We start from the raw sequence: 19645 nt of genomic DNA on the forward strand, positions 1-19645 counted from the left end.
TATTAAATAAACATTTATTTTCTTCATATACACAAAATGTTGTAAATGCTCATGGCATCGCGGCGCCATGTCTGACACGCTATTACCTAAAGACTACGTTTAGTACAAATATTCCATCATATAGCGTGGCGAAGGGTCGCCACGGCCACACAAACAATCAGGTTTAAACATCGCCTATAGATGTTTCACATAAAAAAGTAGCTTTTCTTTAAACGTGCAGATTTTATGTCTCATGGCTAAAGGAAACGAACATCAGGAAGGAGAAGGGCCTACCCTCTCATTATAATTCATTATTAGCGTAATGGTCGCCAAGCGGCCGGTTGCATGAATAATAAAAGCCGTTACAGATATTGTCGCTTGCAGCATAATCGACACGCTGATGGACTGCGTGCGCACGGGCGGCGGCGAGGCGGGCGTGGCGGACAAGCGGCGCGCGGCGGCCGCGCTGCTGTGCGCGTTCGTGACGCACACGCGCGCCGACCTCATCCCGCACGTGCCGGCGCTGCTGCGCGGCTTGCTGCTGCTGTTCGCCGAGAGCGAGCGGGAGGTGCTGCTGATGGCGTGGGAGGCGCTGTCGGCGCTCACCAGGATGCTGGAGGCGGAGAAGCAGCTGGGATACGTGTCGGAAGTGAGGCAGGCGGTGCGGTACGCGGCTGCAGATCTCAAGGGCGAACCGTTGCCAGGATTTTGCTTACCTAAGGTACTAACTCGTGAACACTATTTTGGAACAATATATAAATTATTTATAAAGTTTTCCACATTGAACATATAGTTCAAAATACACTGCTTGTCTTTAAATAATGATCATAAGCAATAAAGAACAATATAGGCATATATTGTATATATTATATTTATTGTATATTAATATTCTATTATATTTTTTATATTATAATGAGTATGTATATGAAGGAAGGAATTTTGTTTATTATTATTATTTATTTATTTTTGTAATTAATGTTTATTATTTAAGTATTATTTTGTGTACACCCTAAACCTTCTTCTTAACTTCATGTACTCAATTTCATTTGGTAGGTTGCCTGGTAGGCTGGTAGAGATCGCTTTTAAGTGATAAGGCCGCCTATTGTACCTTTTCTTCTTTATTTTATTTGTGTATTTTATTTTTGCTGCAGGGCATCGCACCAATTCTGCCATTGTTCCGAGAAGCTATTCTCAACGGTCTACCGGAAGAGAAAGAGAACGCAGCGCTCATGTTGGGCGAAATTATCAAACTGACGACCGCGGCCGCCATACAACCGTCCGTGGTTCACATCACCGGGCCACTGATCAGAATCCTCGGAGACAGGTTTAACTCGAGCGTCAAAGCTGCAGTTTTGGAGACACTGGCTTTACTCCTGTCAAAGGTATGTCTTCGTCTTGACGTTTGAGCAATAATTTAAACTACAACCTCCATGGGAATTTCTAATAACTTTAATTCAGAATCATGTCCATACTTAGTTGTCCATGTTGTTCCTATCCTAAGTTGTTGGTTAGTCGAGCCTCTCCTTGGGGCTTTTAGTCCATTTCAATAGATGATTGTTAATTTATGCATCACTCATTTGGTTCCAGGTTGGAGTGATGCTCAAACAGTTCCTGCCGCAACTCCAGACCACATTCGTCAAAGGCCTCAGCGATGCCAACCGCCCCGTCCGCATCAAAGCTGGCCTCGCGCTCTCACAACTCGTCCTCATCCACACGCGTGCTGACCCCCTGTTCCTTGAAGTTCACAATGGAGTCAAAAATGCAGATGACTTGAGTGTCAAAGGTATTTAAAGTTTTAATGATATGAAGGATTGACTTTCTTGGCGTTGGAACTTTTGTCTTATCTTTACCCAATTTGATATTTTTACTGCCTAGATCTTTCTTCTAAATCGAATTATTAGTTTTAAAAATGATAAAAGGAGCCATCTTATGTATTAAATAATGTATTTCTATTTTGCCCATTACTTTGTCTTTATAAAATTCTGGTCAATATGTATCATACGTTTTTACTAAAACCGATTTACATCATATTTAACAAATAAAATAAGATGCTTAAGATGATGAATGGTTTTTTTTTTCTAGAAACAATGCTGCAAGCATTGCGAAGTGTAATAACAAATGGAGGAGACAAGATGTCAGAACAGCTCGCCCTCACAGTCCTAGCCATGTTAACGTGCCCAGCCTTGCTCGCGCACCCGGAAGATCCGCCTCGGAGCGGAGCCGGCGGGTGCCTCGGGGCTCTACTACACTGTCTGCCGACGGCGCACAGAGACGCAGCGCTACTGCACCATGTACTGGCAGCGGGGAACCCCACGTCACAGTCCACACAAGCAAACGAAGACTGGTTACTGACCCATGGACGCTCGTGCGCTCTATTCGTTGCGTTAAAAGAAACCCCGGATCAAATATACCAGGATCATTTCGAAGAGAAAATTGATAAAGCCTTGTTAGGATACTTGAGCAGTGATAAAATACCTATCGTTTGTAATGGTATTCGGGGAATAGGATACCTGATATGCCATTTACTAAAAAAAGACAAACCCGTTCCTCCAAATATACTATCACAATTCGTTAGGGTGAGTTGATTTTTATTTACCTTTTGTGGGTAAAATTTCAAAACGCATTCGACGTAAGGGCCTAACTCTCAAAAAGTGAAATGAATGAGTTGAGCTGCCCAGCTTGTTGCCATGTATAAATGTTAGACAGCCGATTGGCGCAGTGGGCAGCGACCCTGCTTTCTAAGTCCAAGGCCGTGGGTTCGATTCCCACAACTGGAAAAAGTTAGTGTGATGAACATGAATGATTTTCAGTGGCTGGGTGTTTATATGTATATTATAAGTATTTATGTATATTATTCATCAGTTATCTTAGTACCCATAACACAAGCTAACGCTTATTTTGGAGCTAGATTGCGATGTGTGTATTGTCGTAGTATATTTATTTATTTATGTCAATGTTGTCTTTGGGCACATCTCATAGCCGGAAATAATGGAGCTTGTACACGGTACTTGCATTACACTGGATTGATTTATTTTTAAAAGTAAAGCTTAGTAAGCTTCACGTTTTAGTTGCCTTGTTAAAAAACTTCGAAAATCAAAAAATAAACCCCTTTATATTCAAATTAATATAAAATATTTAAATTTTTTTTAACATTACCAATCATTGTATGTCTGCTGTTTTTTCTCTGCTATAATAGTTACCGTTAGGCATCTTTGTTAACACCATGTCAGCTATCACAATTGATTGCTATTTGCTTGTTTTTTCTAACAAAGCCATGATTAAATAAGGGAACCAGAACTTTGGCAAACTTTATAGTAGATTATGTTGGATAGTAGAAACTGCTGAGTTTCTTGCCGGGCTTCTTCTCGGTAGAATCTGCTTTTCGAGTCACTACAAACAGATTTGATATTTCAAAAGTTCTTACATTAGGCCTACATGGAATAAATGAATTTTGAATTTTGAGTAGTCATAAAGTTGTATTTCTATTTGTTAAAGCTTCTTTGAAATGTCAAAACGATTAAAACTCTTCAATCATTTTAATTTTTAAAATGATGTTGGAAAAGAGCAATCTGCTGATTCTTGCCGGAATCTGCCTTCTGAACCGGTGGTAGAGTCACTACAAACAGACTTGACGTTTCATAAGTGCTTATTAATTAGGCCTACTTGAAATAAATGAATTTTAAATTTGAATTAGAATGGGCTAACGACTTCTAACGGCACGTCCACAGAGCATGAACCACAGCAACAACGACGTGAAACAGCTGATGGCGCGCGCGAGCACGCTGGCGGCGCGCGGCGGCGCGCTGGGCGCGGACGGCGCGGGCGCCGACGTGCTGCGCGCGCTGCTGCCCGCGCTGGTCAACGGCACCAAGGAGAAGAACACGTACGTGCGCGCCAGCTCGGAGAACGCACTGCGCGCCGTGCTGCGCCTGCCGCAGGACGACGCCTTCTACCAGGTGAGGGCCGCCCGCTAGCATATCCACGACCGCCTACACTGACGACTAACTAATGTCTTTTAATTTTTTTTTTTTTTTATGAAAAAATTGCTTTATTGTCATAAAGAAAAACAAAACAGACACAAAAGAACTTAAACATAACACATAAAATAAATACAAATTTTGTTTTATGTTGCACGGATAAAAAGTGTATCTGTTCTCCGAACTAGTCTGTCTAAATAAGTAACGCCTGTTCCAAAGAAAATCCTATGCCTTAGTTATCGCCTGCTTTGACGGCCGACTGGCGCAGTGGGCAGCGACCGAGAGTCAAGATCGTGGGTTCGATTCCCACAACTGGAAATTGTTTGTACTTATGTATATTATTCATAAAAATATTCAGTTATCTTAACCCAAGCACAAGTTACGCTTACTTTGGGGCTAGATGGCGAAGTGTGTATTGTCGTAGTATATTTATTTTATTTATTTATTATTTATCAAAATTAAGCTTAATTTGCTATACTCCGCGAAAAGCAGGAGAATCTGTCTGGTGTAATTTATAATTTCTTCAATCCTTCACCAAACCAAACAGATCCTCGGCAATACACCCTCTACGCACGTTTCGCTCCGAAAAAGATGACTTAACAATTATTCATTGTAAAGTCAACATCTCCTGATGATGCTCCGGTTTCGGAGCGAAACGTGCGTAGAGGGTGTATTGCCGAGGATCTGTTTGGTGTGGAGCATAAGGATTGAAGAAATTATAAATTACACCATAAAGATTCTCCTGCTTTTCGCGGAGTATAGCAAATTAAGCTTAATTTTGATAATATATCATGGATTTCCGCAAAGTAACGCCTGCTTCTATACAATATTTATTATTTATCACCTAAGAGTTAGGTGCAATTCTTTTTATCTAGACTACGCCTATTCCACACAGCCCTTGGCTGCAATCTCTGACCTTTTAGGAGGGTATATCAGTTATATTAATCCCAAACCTTTAATGGGTTGCGAGGCTGTATCGCACCGGAATGTTAAATCGCTTGCCAACCTTTCTGGCGAAGCCTCTTTTTGCCAGACAAAAATATACTTAATGATATAGACACTTATCAACTTCACTGTTACACAACAAAAGGTTGTATGGCCGTGGGGCTGTGCTTGATCTTGAGAAATACTAGTGTGATTTAGGATGATACCTTATACAGCTATATATTTTCGTATTTAATACATCGTTACAATATGACTAGTTGTGAATTGTGAATAATTTGATAAAATTAAATGTTCATTTATCAGAATTGAGAAGGCAAAAATATTTGTTTATTTATGGTAATGCCTACTACTTTTAGCCGCAAAAAAAACACTGTTGGTTAAAATAATAATTTGTATTACCCGGCTAAATTAAAAGTAGTCCAACTTCATACATATAACTTGCAGTGACTTACAAACTAAACTTAATCGAGTTATCATAAATAGAGTCCGTTAATTTTAAAATAAAATATGCGTGTCTAATATCTTGAATTATTGTTTATATCAATGTGATAAGGTTCTCGTTACGAGCAAGTGTGGTGATAAATTAATTATTTAGCAAACTGCTACTGGGCTTAACTCACCTAAAGTTTAATCGGAGATTGCTCGACTAGACTAGTTTCGAACCCATTCCTGGTTTATAATTTTTAATGAAGATTTTTTTTTTAACCTGTTCAAGACTCTCAATCTCTTGCTACGGAAATTCTCATGAGTTCAGGCGTAAATTACTCATTAAAATGCACTTCACTCACGACAGTTTATTCTAAAGTTCGGCATACCTTGTAAGATCACAAATGAACCTACAGATTTTAGCCCAATGTTGAGCTACTGAGGCTTCAATGGTATTCATGTCCGCAGCAATGCATGGGGCTTCTGGAGGCCGGCGGGCGCGAGGCGCTTGGCGACGTGGTGACGCGGGTGCTGCGGCGCGCCGTGGCCGATGGGCGCGAGGAAGACCTTGACTGTACGCTCGTTACCTGAGCGCCGCGTGCCAATACACCTTTATAAATATTATAACCCATCGACTTTTATTGCATCCACCCTTGTCCGAAACTTATTGCCATCTTGAATGGCAAGTCACCATAATGAGTAAAGAGAAATTCTTAATGACAAACATGCTACCAAGCAATCGCTTCTGCTTTCGATTAAAAATCAAACGCAAACGCTAAAAAATTTGATCGCCTCTTATCTTATTGGTAGAACACAAAAAGTATGCATAAAAGACATAAAGTCTCAGGGTATAAACTGCGTTAAGCGTGCCTCTCGCGTGTCCATACAAAAACGACCCGCGCGTGCCCATGCGCGTGCACACGCTCGTGAGCCCGTCGCGTGATACTTCCGTGCAATGGGGCACGCATGCACGCGACGTGATCACGCATCACGTTGGACGGGTCCACGCGCGAAGCCCGCTAGCGGGTGCACGCGCGTGCTTGTTCAGTTGACAGCGCTATCTCGAACCGACCGCACGCGCGTGCCCGGCCCATAACAAAAAATGACAAATTTTGATACAGAAAGGGTAATTGTTGAAGTTCAGTGTCGTCCTGCCATATGGGACCAATCAAGCGAAATATTTAAAGACCGGGACGCTAAATCAAAAGCATGGCTAGACATTTGTAAAGTACTGTTTGAAAATTTTGATGACTGGAGTGAAGCAGAAAAAAACATACAAGGTAAGTACCTACACTCTTTTTTTATTTTATAATAACGTAGGTTAGGTAAACTATTCTTTGCGCCTAATTTTTATTTTTAATAATCTATGCAATTAGTTATATATAATTAGTTATTTCAATTGTATTTGTGTCAATTAAATGTTTTCAACAATTAATCCAACTATAAAATTAAAACTCGGAATATTTACAATAATTTACCTATGTAAATATAAAATCATGCTTATATTCAAAACTAGTGCAGAGATACTGCGTATTTCTGAACATTGTGAAATTCGTGTGAACAATGTCCCATAATATTGGTATGGTTTTATATAATTATTGCTCGATAAATTCCAAAGTTCTTTCTTTCGGCCACGCGGTCGCCGCCATTTTGCGCGTCACGAGACAACCAGTATGTTCACGACTGCGAGCTTCACACTACTTCACACTATCGGTGTATTTAGGGTTCAAAATCATTTTAGGGCAGAAACAGTGGATCGGTAGGTAAATAAATAAAACAATTATCAACTAAAATATTTATTATATTGGTTTTAGAATTGGGCTAGTAACTTTGTAAAATAAGCGTGCGTTTTGTAGTTTTGTAGGTTTTTCTTTGACATCTCTCAACTTTAGTTTACAACAATCTAAGTTATTTGGTTACATCCTATGATTTTATATAACTAGATTAGTTATACGCCCGCTTTCAAAGGCAAGAGCAATGGAAGGTAATTGCCTACCATGCAGTTAGTCACGCTCCAATCGGTGTCGCGTCTACATGTGTTTGAGTACCAATAATATTTTAGTAAAAAAGATGCCTACTTGTGTTTTTAGACACTGTACAAACTACACATCACTGGATGTGTAATGAAAGAAAAAAAGTTTCATTTTATGCGTAATTACATAACATTTTACCTATTTAATGTAAGAATACTGAATTTCTTATAATTTTCGACTGTCATGGCGGCGCAACTGGTTACATCCGATGAATTTAACAAATAAAATCATTAGGTATAAAATGTCTGCTATGCTGCTGTCAAAATATGCCTGCTATGTTAATAAAAAATGTGTGGTAAAAAACCGTGAAAATTCAATTATTGAATGTACATAAATTATAAAAAAGCCTTCAATAAATACTGCGATCTTGCCATGACAGCTGTCCGTCTGCAACGAAATAATCTGCGAAGCTATCGCGTAATGTATACGAATCTCTGTGGGTATTTCCAATTAACCCCCGAACTGAACGTATATGGTCTGGTATAATGACAATATCATGAAAGTCATTAATTTGACTTCTTGATCTTATAAAATTATGCAAAATACAAATTGTTTTAAGAAAACAAATTGCTTTGTCTTTTCCAACGTTCAATGGACGATGGAGTATGCGAAATTTATTAGCCATGATACCAAATGTACACTCAATATAACGTCGCGCTCTCGTTAACCTATAATTGAATATTTTTTTTTTGTAGTTTAAATCGAGAGCTCGAGCATATGGCCGCATGACATGGCTAGATAACCCAAATGCTTCATCTCCTACAATAATATAGGGCAAAGCTGCGGTTGCAGCAATGTTGGTTGGTTTATCATTGTGTATTACGGGCAATGCTTTGGCAGGAGGAATATCTATTAAGTCATTGTTGATTTGTTCGTACAATCGGCTTTGTGTGAAAATTGCGGAGTCAGATTCTTTACCCTGCACTCCCACGTTTATATAGGTAAACTCATAGTTGGCGTTACACATTGCAAGCAGTACAATAGAATAGTAATGCTTATAGTTGTAATAGAGGGAACCACTATGTGGAGGTCTTATAATGCGTATATGTTTTCCGTCTATTGCACCTATGCAGTTAGGAAACTGGGCTTGCGTTAAAAAACCTTTTTCAGTCTCTACCCATAGCGCACGGGAAAATTTTGGTATACATTCTTCCTTTAACCTTTCAATTATAATTTGACAAACTTCTGTTACTATTTTTCTGACCGTGGTTAGTCCTGTCTGATACGCCAGATGAATATCGACGAAGGTATGTCCACTAACTAAATATCTGTAATAAAATAAAATACCTGTGTTATTGTTTCAGTGAAAAAGCTGCAGCAAAGATGGAAAACTGCAAGAGACACTTATATAAGAGTGAGGTCTACTAAAAAAAAACTTAAATCAGGCTCCGGTTCCAGGGCAAATAAAACATACGTTTACTATAACATGCTGTCATTTTTAGATTCAAACTCGAATACTCAAGGAGAAGAATCGGCAGACAATTTTAATCAGTCAGTAGAGCAAAACGCGTCACCGAGAACTTCACAAAATAATACGATTATTGAAGAAGATTTGATTAATGTACCTAGCACCAGCTCCAGCGTTACCAAAGAAACACGATCTTCCAAGAAACGTAAGTGCGAATCGCCAACTGATTTCGAATTAGAGTTGTTAAATTACGTGAAGAATAACACTGCAGATAATATGGACGAAGACTTGAATTTTTTTAAGTCATTATTACCAACTGTAAAAAAATTGAGTTGCTTTAAAAAATTATTATTTCGTACGAAAGTATTACAAGCTTTAATTGATATTGAAAAAGAAATGATTATTACCATTGATGACCTTTCATTAACGCAAAATACGGTAACGAATGATTTAGAATCCTTAAATGTAAGATCAGATACGAACAATGAATAAATAGGTAACAAGAAAGACTTTGAAGATTTGATTAAGACTGTTTAATTATTAAGAACAAAAGAAAGAGAAGAACATGAAGAACTATTTAAGTTAGTAAAAAGCGCAATTTTATATTTATATTTTTCTGGTCTCATGTGCAATTATTATGATATACAAGGGCATTCGCCAAAAGTTTACAAGCCTTGAGGTGTCATGTTCATAAGGAAAGAAACGGGGTCGATTCGGACACTTTTATCTTAAACCCTATTTTGGGGTCAAATAAAAAAGTGTATCAATAGACCCCTTTTTTACTTAATGGACCTTTTTTTTGAACCTACTCATAACATTGCTCCTTCATATGTCCTCTTCTTAAATTTAATCTTTTATGTAGTAAACTGTGATTATGATTGTGATGATAAATAAGAATTTAAAATAATATTAGTACCCGATCTAGTAATAGAAGGGAATAATTAATAAGGGAAATATTCATATGTAAAAACTTGCAATCAATATGCGTCATTATAATTAATACTTTGTAAGGTAGGTATATTATTATAATTAAGACATTTAGACTTATTGTACTGTTTTAACTGTTATTGTGTTTTTTTATTTTAAACTTGAACCTGTGATTTTATTAGTGTATTTCAAATGAATAATCAATGACTAATTGTAACGTAGCGTTTATGCAAGACACTGTGATGACTGTTGTGATTAAGTATATAAAAAAATAAGTGAATAAGTAGGTATAGATAAAAAAAAACGAAAAAGATAAAACTGTGTAATTTAGAAATAACAAAATATAATTAATAAATATAAGAAACTGTGATTAATATGATGATTAATAAGTGTGCGGTTATGTGTTTCGGTCCGTGAACCACATCAAGAAAAACATTTTAAGCCATATTCAGGTGTCACTGCCGAAACAATAAGAACTTCTTCTTCTTTCTTGCTTGATGTGGCTAAACAGTAATGTGACTTACATAAATTGGCAAAAAATATGAGTGTTCTAAACTTTTGTTAAATAATGACTGTTTTTTTACATGAATAAAGATGATTATTAATATCGAAATGTCTTTACTTACCGCAATGTCATTGCAAATCGTTCCATTGGTGATACGATTGACGTAGATTTCAATCGTAGATTGTTAGTCTTCAAATAGGGCTCCAGTTTTGAATATAATTCATCATAGACTTGTAATGAAACTTTAAAATATTTGAAAAAAAACCTTTCATTTTTTCTTAATATACCAAACTTCACCACGAATTCCCCGCACAGTAACCTAGATTCAACGAACGGGCTTACTGGCTGGCGTCTTTTTTTGGCAATTCGTCGTCGCCGTCGTCTTGATAAATAATACAACATTAATTTATCCATTATTACTTATTCGACTGTACACCTCCAACGTCAAAATTGTACTGAGAAAACTGCGTACGCGGATGCACGCGCCGATGCCCGCGCATAAGCACGCGAACGTGCTCACGTGCGTGCACCAGAAGCGTGGCCCGCGACGTGCTCACGTGCGTGCACACGCTTAACGCAGTTTATGCCCTTAGGGTACATCAACCTTAATGGGTGTCCCACAAGGCTCAATTTTAGGCCCTTTTCTATTTTTGGTGTATATAAATGATCTCCCACACCTTGTCAGTAACACTTACGTGACATTGTACTGTTTGCAGATGATACATCTTCAATTTTCAAGACTGACAAAAGTAAAGACAATTCTGACGATGTAAGCCGTGCTATGTCGCATGTATCTCACTGGTTTACTGCTAATAACTTAGTTTTTAACGCAAAGAAAACAAAGTGCGTAGAATTTATGTTACCAAATGTAAAGAAAGTTGATAAAAAAATAATGATAAATGGAGAATTCCACAGTTTTCCTAGGAGTTACCTTGGATTGTAAGCTACAGTGGGGTGCCCATATTGAGACACTAGCGGGCAAGCTCAGCTCAGCTGCTTATGCTGTCAGAAAAATTGTGGGGATAGGTATATGCTTTTATAACATGATACCGAAGGTAATATTAGATCTACCTTTACCTAAGTTTAAACAATATATTAAAACAGATTTAACAAATTTTGGTTACTACACGATTGATGAATTCCTTAACAACAAGGCTGCTTGGAAGCAGGCTACTCAACTCTCATCTCTCACAAAACAGAAAAATTCTAAAGATTGTTAAACCTTAAAATGATGTTGGAAAATAGCAATCTGCTAAGTTTCTTGCCAGCTCTTCTCAGTAGAATCTGCCTTCCGAACCGGTGGTAGTCACTTCAAACAGATTGACTTGACTTTTCAAAAGTGTTTATTAATTAGGCCTACTTGAAATAAATGAATTTTGAATTTGAATTTCCTCTGATCTCAAGCAGGAATATTATAATATATTTTATAAAATTTCAAATCTGAACATGCAATATGTATGTTTCACACCAACTATATTAATTATACATGTTGCATCTATAGGTTAGGAATCTATTACCCCTATGGGTACTAATGTGATCAGAATTAAGGAACACTGTACTGTGTCACTCAATATTTAAATTTAAATATTGAGTGACACAATAACTGATAGTCACTGATAACAACAGTACTTTCAAATTTCATTTATTTCAAGTAGGCCTACTTTATAAGCACTTTTGAAATGTCAAGGATGTCTGTTTTTAGTGACTCTACCAATGGTTTAGAAAGCATTTCTACAGAAAAGCACGGGCAAAAAAACTCAAAAGTTAGTTGCTCTTTTCCAACATTTACATTTACAATCATTTTTCTATCTGGCGGCAATCTACCTTGTCATTAAGAAATTTACCAAATGTATAGTACCTAACATTGCTGTATTAAATGTGTTTTTACACATTGCTTAAATTCATGCATTGGTAGGTCAAAAATTACCTTAGGAAATTGTTGTAAAAGTGTATACTCAACTTCAGGATACTATAATATTCAAAGCTCAATGTATATACTATTTGAAAAGCATAGTTATTATCACAGATGTTTGGCACACCTAAACCTCTCACTATACTCTGCATTCTAAATGCAACTCCCTTGCTACGGTTGGGATTTATTTGGCACCCATAATGTTGCATTACCCGTTTGTTTTTCACATTGGAGCAATTTAGTGTAGGTTGGTAGGCTCAAGCTACAATTGCCAGAAAATGCAGTTTTGAATCATGCCATTTCAGATTTTTTTTATGCAATTTATTCAAATTTTATATTGGGTAATTGTAATTGGTTTTCAAATCCAACTATGATTTGTAATAACCCCATTAGCTTTTGCACTTCATCAGTGTTTGTTTAGGTTTTCAAATCTTTAGTAAGGACTGTTGGTTTTTTTGGGGGTGAAATTATGCTACATCTATGCAAACATCAAAGAAGCAGTTTCCATAATTTTCATGTGCAAGAAAACAAATGACAGTCTGAAATAAATCAAATTATTTATCTTTATTGAAAAACATATTAGGTACATTAAAACTGCCAGTCCCTGTTGGAATGTAATTTAATATTTCTTTATCACTGAATTGGGATACATCATGCACTGAAAGCAGTGAAAGAACTAAGTATAAGAATACAATAATTATTAAAATATGATAAACTTGACAATAATTACTTAGGCAGAATAAGTAGGTAGGTACTTGAATGTTCTGTATTGATGCATTGTATATGAATAGGTTGGTAGCTATTTACCTACTTATCATATCATATCTTTAAACTACACAAGTTAAGTTTCTAAGTAGTTTGATCTGTTACATTTTTGGTTTAAATTACATTATTTCACAGTTGGTGGATTAATATTATGTATAACACTTTCTGATATAGTTTAATGTGATCTGTGACTCTTTGAATTGATACACTTAGACTTATTAACTAATATTTGTATCACCCTTTCTTAGTCAAAACTCTCTTACAAATTCCAAATGCGAATATTATCTGGGTTATACAAATGCATTTTACATTTACATTAGAATTCTTCATTCTTCTTTGTTTTTTTGATGAAACCTGCATCGAGTAAGACATCGTTACATTCTTGACGACTAAGTTCAGACAATGCGAGGCGCTCCAATTCCTTGTTACCCTCGCCTAGAAAAATGAGCTCTGGAATAGCACCACTGATAAACTTAACCTCTAACTTGTCGTAAAAAGGGGCGTCTTCCATCACAAAACTTTTAACTTCGGGAAGGCGGTTAAGTGAACATCCTCTGCAAGTCTGGAATAGCGAAAGTAAGTAGATAAAAAAGCAAAATTTCAACAATTAAAAGATTTCATGAAAAATAACTGTTACATGTATGTACCTCTATTTTGGCAGATATTATATCCGATTTCTCGTACGCCGTGGCCGATGTGATAACAAAGATTGCTATAAAACATAATTGAAGAATTGCGGACATTATTGTACGAGCAAAACTTTTAAACCTATTTGCACCCGTTGCTGTTTGTTTACTTCAATCAAATATCACAACGACGCGCAGAGGTAGGAGATTGACACTTCACTAGATCGACACTCAGCCGTCGTCCGTCGGCATATATGTAGTTTAATAGAGTTAGACTATAGAGTATAGAGGAAAGGGCCTAATTGGCCACCGGTCTTGTCTTGACTATTGTCAATTTGATAGAAGACAGCACGTTGACAATTATGGGGTGTAGAGGTAAGGAGAGTCATCTTATATGGGAGAAAAGTTGAAAAAGTGTCCAGTTGTTGCGCTAAATAACAGTTCAAAAATCCTCCACAATGGCGCTGGTGGATGCATAAGGTATGGTATGCAGTGGCGTGCATTGGGTTTCTTACCAGGGTATGCAAACAGCAGAAAAATTGCATAAAATGGCCAAAATCCTCCTCCTATACGACCTATATATAGATTTTAGGGTATGCAGTGCTTTTGTGCATGTATGAAGTGCACGCCACTGATGGTATGAATGTAGCAATTATAGCAATTGTAGATGAATTGAAGTATGCCGAGTTAAAAAATTTAATGTCATTATCGACTAAAGTAGATAAAGTAGTTAATTATTGAGAATTTCAACAACTTACGTTGTACAAAATATTGTGGTAAATATAACCTTACAGATTTATTATAACCAAACGTGCGTTTAGAGTGATTTTATTTCGTAAACAGTAAAAAGTACGGTTATTGATATATAAACATTTAATTTTATGAAAAAGTGAGTGAATAACAGAACAGTTATGGGTAAAATTTGTGTTGTGAAAAGTTGTCCAAGTGGACGTAAACCCCAAAACAAAAAAAATAGTTCACCTCAGCCTCTTTCGTATTTCCAACCAACAGTATGTAAATCAAAATTGTCAAATGTCTGCTAATTTTAGTGTCGTGAAAAACTTACATTATGGTAAACGAAAGCATATTAATTTTTTATTTATCTAATTTCACAGACACCGGCAAGATTACAAAATTGGAAAATTTCGCTGGGTATTGAATTAAAAGCTACTGATTACATCTGTCATCTCCATTTTAAAGAGGAGCAAATAAAAATGTACGAGAAACTGTACATAAAAGAAGAGCTCGTAATTATGCCTTTAGGAAAAAAAATACTAAAAGAAGAAGCTTTACCAACGATCCAGCATCAGTTTATTCCGGTATTTGAACATGAGTTTTTAACAAGTACTGTAGATGAACTGAAAATACCAAGCTTACATTCGAATAACAATGGAGACGAAGAGCTATTTCTAGTGCAAGAAAATAACATCGAGCCCCAGACAATATTAGTAAATGATGTTCCTGATAATCTAATAGATGATGGTGTTCAAAGGGAGCAAGACTTGATAGAACCACCTTGCAGTCAACACGCCTGTAAGGATTCGAAGAATCTACAAGAAATCGAAGCTCCAAAATTGGCACCGTTTTGGTTGTATATACCCGAGGCCAATGGATTTGTATTTATGCGAATGGATCCAACAACTCAGCAGATCAAAATTCGGTTACGCTTAAACAAGGATACATCTATTACTGTATGTATCAATGAATGTCCGAGCAGATACATCTATTTTTTTTTAACAATCATTGATTATTATTTTTTTTCAGGTTCTTTTTCCTAACAATGACGAACTGCCTCTAAACGAAAAAATTAATTCATTAAGTTGTATCTATGACTACTTGAAATCAGTGGAAAGATGGCCTTTATGTGTTGGTACTCAGATTGACAGTATAAAGTAAGGATTGCTTGTTTCTGCTTAAGTGATTCATACAAGAAAAGGATTCATACAAATTGAATTAATATAATTACATTAGTTTTCAGGTATTCAAAACTTTGTAAAAATGTGATTGTTGGTGATGACACTTATAAAAGGAACCAAGCTAATCCAAGATGTAAACCTTGTCGAATATTACGGAATCGATTGCAGAGTCGAAAGTCGACTTCAATTAATTTGGAAACAACAATTGCTAAAAAAAGACGTGCTTCAAATCTAGTTAGGCAATGCAAACATTTAAAAAAAATGGTAAGTTTTATAAAATACAATTGTTTCTGACTTGGAGCAGCATTTCATTTCGTTTTCGATTTTATGTTTTTTGGACAGTATTTAATAAGACTCAAGATCAAATAATTTTATATACCTCCCGATATTTTTGTTTCATCAAGGGTGGTTTGTACATATAAATTTGTACATATATTTGTACATAATATTTAATGTGGATATAAACAGTCGACTTACAAGAAATGGTCATAAATTAGTGACATCTGCATATCGTCTGCGAAAGGTGCAGAAGTCATTTGTGGGATTGAGTATACGCTTTTATAATATGATTCCTAAGGTAATTTTGGACCTACCAATCCATAAGTTTAAAGAATGTGTTAAAACACATTTATTACAGCGAGGTTATTATACAATTGATGAGTTTCTTAATGACAAGGTTGCTTGGAAGCATCCGGCTCCGCTTTCATCTCTCACAAGATAGAAAAATGAATGTTAAAATATAAAATGTAAATTTTTGATGTTGGAAAAGAGCAACTGCTGAGTTTCTTGCCGGCTTCTTCTCGGTAGAATCTGCCTTCCGAACCGGTGGTAGAGTCACTACACACGGACAGACTTGACGTTTACAGATAACATAATACAGAACTACATAAAATTTTTTAATCTTTTATTTATAAAATGATAATAAAATTCTCTTTCTTTACTTACATAAATTAAATAGCTGAATCTAACAATTTTTTATAATGAAAAAACTCTTTTATAATTTTAATGTATTCTTGAGTACAGAATACCTATTATTAGTTAATATTAGTATCGCACTATTATTAAGTCGCATAATTATCATATACCTTCAATAATTTTTATAAGGTAATTGTGTCAAACCTTTCTATTTCATAAATTTTACCGTGTCACCTAAATTTATGTGTGTACCATTTAACTGTTTTTTTATTTGGTAACTGATAAATTACTGTTAATTAGCAATACATCATTAATTATACAGTGTAATATTACTTAAGTACCTAGTATATGTTATATTAAATAAATTGGAATTGAACTTCAACGTTAATCATATTTTAATATAACTTCGTCAGAGTACATAAACATAATCTTCAACGTCAATAAATTAGACAGTCTCGATTGTGCTTAAATAATATATAGAATTTTCTTATCCTATTTTATTCACGACGCCCAAAATTTTTAACATCTACACTGTTTACTTACAGAAAATTCAACTGAAACAGAAAATATTTATAGCAAAGTCAGATTGTGCGAAGAAGTCAAATGCTATAGTACAAGAAGCAATCCTGAAGTTGCCGACAGAATTCCAAAATGCCGTTAATTCGTGCTTTGAGGCTGCTAAAAAAAAGAACGCTAAAGGTCGACGATTTACCTTAGAATGGATATACGAGTGTATATTGATTCGTTTAAAAAGCAAAAACACGTATCAATTCCTGCGTCACAGAAATATTTTACCTCTTCCCTCGATCAATACACTAAATAAATTTATGCGGCAAATTAGCTGTTCTGCGTACGGCTTCCAGCCTGCTACTTTCTTTGCCTTAAAAGAAAGATGTCAAACAATGGAGAAAGGAAAAAAACGAGGAGTTATTTTGGTTGACGAGATGAAGTTGAGTGAAGGTGTTTTTTTTTATCAACAATCAATGAAATTTTCTGGTTTTGTTGACCTCGGAAAGCACACCCCAGAGGATTTAAAAAATAAAACGGCAGATCATGCTTTGGTATTCAAATTTGTACCTTTTAAAGGTAGATGGGTGCAATCATTGGGCTGTTTTCTCTCAAAGAACGCCTGCAAAAGCGAACCATTACATAAACTCATCGTGGAATGTATTATACTTGTAACTTATTTACCATCAACTGAACCTATTTCTTAACCGGCATTCTCTTTTTAATCCATTTCAATCCGGTTTTCATAGTACGGCTACTGCTCTTATTAAAGTAACTGATGATATACGTTGGGGCATGGACAATAAACAACTCACTGTTTTAGCATTGCTGGACTTCAGCAATGCTTTTAACACGGTTGACTTTGACATTTTGTTGGGTCAGTTACGTTCTCTTAACATATCTCCATCAGTAATTGACTGGTTTCATAGTTACCTTCATGGTCGTCGGCAGCGTATTCGCGTTGAGGACACTAACTCCTCATGGTGTAATATTACTGCTGGTGTGCCTCAAGGCGGCGTGTTGTCACCATTACTTTTTTCTATTTTCATCAATTCGATAACTCATAACATATCTTCTCTCTACCATATGTATGCTGACGATGTCCAGATTTACACCCAGTCAACCTTTGAGAATCTTTCGATAGCTATTGCAGATTTAAATAGGGATTTACGTCTTATTCTACAGTGGAGTAAAGCACATGGCCTAAATGTGAACCCTAGGAAATCACAGGCAATTATTATAGGCAGCCGAAACCAAATCTCAAAGATCGACTGGGTTTCCCTTCCGCCTATTGAATTCGATAGTGTAACAATTCCTTATTGTGTTAATGTTAAAAATCTAGGTATATATCTAGATCAAACCTTAAGTTGGACACATCATCTGAAAGAGGTCAGTAGAAAAACCTTTGCAGCTTTGGGTTCTTTGCGTCGCCTTCGTTCTTTTCTTCCGATTCCTACCAAAATTATGCTCGCACAAACTCTCCTCCTTCCCATTATTGATTACGCTGACGCAAGCTTTGTTGACTTAACTGAAGACCAGTTAAATAAGCTTGAGAGACTTCAAAATACTAGCATCCGGTTCATATTTGGATTGCGCAAATATGACCATATTTCCCAATTTCGATCTCGTCTCAAGTGGTTACCAATCCGACTTCGCCGGAATTTGCATATTCTTTCTATTCTGTACTGTATCTTGTTCCATCCTTCTACTCCTGTTTATCTCAAAGAGAAATTTGTATTCACAGGGCCTCCTGAGGATGCTCGCTCTACGAGGAGGTTTATCCTGAAGGTGCCTGGTCATAAGTCCTCTTTTTTCCACAAACCTTTACGGTTCAGGCCGTTACACTTTGGAACGCCCTGCCGTTAGAGATTCGTGAGGCGCAAACGATCGGCATTTTTAAGAAACAAGTGAAGGATCACTACTTGTCTGTATCGGCCGGGCATTGATGGGAATGATCACTGTATTCTTTTTTGTTTATTTCGTTTTCTACATATTTTTGAGGGTTCTTTTATTTTATTAATTTTTTTTAATTTTGTTTTTATTATGTTTATATGTTTGTATATATGTATGGAATATATTTTATATTTTTGTACATATCTTTAATTGTTTAGTATATACTATGTTTTGTTTTTTTTTTTATTTATTTTTTTATGTTAATTTAGTTTTAAGTCCTAATATTTAATTTTGTTTGTTGTACCACCTACTAATTTCTTATAACATTTTCTTGTATGCCTTTGGTTGCCTGGAAGAGATCGCTATTTAGCGATAAGGCCGCCAAATTGTACGTTCTACCTTATTGTGCTGTTGTATTTGTATCTCTGTAAATTTTCTCTGTGGTGTACAATAAAAGTGTATTCATTCATTCATTCATTCATACTTATGGAAAATAGCGAGATCAATGTTGATGCTGTTGTTATAAAAAAAAAACTTCCACCCTCCGCTTGCGTCGCTTTTGAATGCCCAAGTAACCGGTGGTCAGGGCTCCAGCGTGAGAAACCTCCTCACAATACGCGCCGTTTCAAGGACTACTGCCTTCTGTATCCGACCCTTGATCCACCAACCAAGCGAAAGCTTCTTGAGATGTTGGTCGAAGCTTTTCGCGAGAAGACCATTGACTGAAACGACTATCGGAACAACAACGGTCGACTCAACATTCCACATGGCGGTAATCTCATTTAATAAATAAATATATATGATGTTATCAATAAAATGGACTTATATGGTGGACTGCGGTTTGCAAGTAATCAATTATTTGATATGACAAAGCAATTGGAAATGTGTGTGTTAAGTGCTGTCAGTAAAAA

At 36.2% G+C, this 19645-nt stretch overlaps 5 protein-coding genes across 6 annotated transcripts in view; 3 read left to right on the forward strand and 2 right to left on the reverse strand.

Moving 5' to 3' along the window:
* The window catches only part of LOC120624199 (eIF-2-alpha kinase activator GCN1), a 40028-nt gene extending 34074 nt beyond the window's left edge, over positions 1–5954 (forward strand). The window contains exons 35-40 of the mRNA XM_039890592.1: positions 364–700; positions 1131–1361; positions 1567–1762; positions 2062–2555; positions 3708–3935; positions 5796–5954. Of these exons, the coding sequence (XP_039746526.1) occupies positions 364–700; positions 1131–1361; positions 1567–1762; positions 2062–2555; positions 3708–3935; positions 5796–5918 (1609 nt within the window). The 3' untranslated portion in view covers positions 5919–5954. The remainder of the gene's footprint in view (positions 1–363; positions 701–1130; positions 1362–1566; positions 1763–2061; positions 2556–3707; positions 3936–5795) is intronic.
* A 230-nt stretch (positions 5955–6184) lies between these two features.
* Positions 6185–10450, forward strand: LOC120624463. Its single transcript, XM_039891024.1, has 2 exons — positions 6185–6607; positions 8665–10450. The coding sequence occupies exons 1-2, from the start codon at positions 6430–6432 to the stop codon at positions 9258–9260; spliced, it is 774 nt and encodes a 257-aa protein (XP_039746958.1). The 5' UTR covers positions 6185–6429; the 3' UTR covers positions 9261–10450.
* On the reverse strand, positions 7108–10786 carry LOC120624462. 2 transcript variants are annotated; one of them, XR_005658768.1, is made up of 2 exons: positions 10322–10387; positions 7108–9084 (listed from the first exon to the last, which is right to left on the reverse strand). XR_005658768.1 is itself a non-coding variant. In XM_039891023.1 (2 exons), exons 1-2 carry the CDS (start codon positions 10612–10614, stop codon positions 7710–7712), a joined length of 1212 nt encoding a protein of 403 aa, XP_039746957.1. In that variant the 5' UTR covers positions 10615–10786; the 3' UTR covers positions 7108–7709. The 2 variants fall into 2 exon arrangements, 1 of the variants encoding a protein (XP_039746957.1); XM_039891023.1 differs by having other exon boundaries at positions 7108–8628; positions 10322–10786.
* Positions 10787–12648: 1862 nt separating this feature from the next.
* On the reverse strand, positions 12649–13765 carry LOC120624452 (selenoprotein M-like). Its single transcript, XM_039891003.1, has 2 exons — positions 13525–13765; positions 12649–13439 (listed from the first exon to the last, which is right to left on the reverse strand). Exons 1-2 carry the CDS (start codon positions 13618–13620, stop codon positions 13194–13196), a joined length of 342 nt encoding a protein of 113 aa, XP_039746937.1. The 5' UTR covers positions 13621–13765; the 3' UTR covers positions 12649–13193.
* A 609-nt stretch (positions 13766–14374) lies between these two features.
* LOC120624560 lies at positions 14375–15671 on the forward strand. Its single transcript, XM_039891192.1, has 4 exons — positions 14375–14513; positions 14619–15194; positions 15268–15395; positions 15475–15671. The coding sequence occupies exons 1-4, from the start codon at positions 14415–14417 to the stop codon at positions 15497–15499; spliced, it is 828 nt and encodes a 275-aa protein (XP_039747126.1). The 5' UTR covers positions 14375–14414; the 3' UTR covers positions 15500–15671.
* Positions 15672–19645: the final 3974 nt, after the last annotated feature.

The sequence above is a fragment of the Pararge aegeria genome, chromosome 6, assembly GCF_905163445.1.
Source record: "Pararge aegeria chromosome 6, ilParAegt1.1, whole genome shotgun sequence".
NCBI classification, from domain to species: Eukaryota; Metazoa; Arthropoda; class Insecta; order Lepidoptera; family Nymphalidae; genus Pararge; species Pararge aegeria.

Bases quoted from the DNA above. Each gene is read 5' to 3' on its own strand.
- LOC120624463 (XM_039891024.1), top strand. From the start codon at position 6,430: ATGACAAATTTTGATACAGAAAGGGTAATTGTTGAAGTTCAGTGTCGT. The intron at 6,608-8,664 runs GTAAGTACCTAC...TTATTGTTTCAG, and splicing joins AGCAGAAAAAAACATACAAG to TGAAAAAGCTGCAGCAAAGA.
- LOC120624452 (XM_039891003.1), bottom strand. From the start codon at position 13,620: ATGTCCGCAATTCTTCAATTATGTTTTATAGCAATCTTTGTTATCACA. The intron at 13,440-13,524 runs GTACATACATGT...TCGCTATTCCAG, and splicing joins TAATATCTGCCAAAATAGAG to ACTTGCAGAGGATGTTCACT.
- LOC120624560 (XM_039891192.1), top strand. From the start codon at position 14,415: ATGGGTAAAATTTGTGTTGTGAAAAGTTGTCCAAGTGGACGTAAACCC. The intron at 14,514-14,618 runs GTATGTAAATCA...CTAATTTCACAG, and splicing joins TTTCGTATTTCCAACCAACA to ACACCGGCAAGATTACAAAA. The intron at 15,396-15,474 runs GTAAGGATTGCT...TAATTACATTAG, and splicing joins ACTCAGATTGACAGTATAAA to TTTTCAGGTATTCAAAACTT.
- LOC120624462 (XM_039891023.1), bottom strand. From the start codon at position 10,614: ATGGATAAATTAATGTTGTATTATTTATCAAGACGACGGCGACGACGA. The intron at 8,629-10,321 runs GTAAGTAAAGAC...ATTTTATTACAG, and splicing joins CGATTTGCAATGACATTGCG to ATATTTAGTTAGTGGACATA.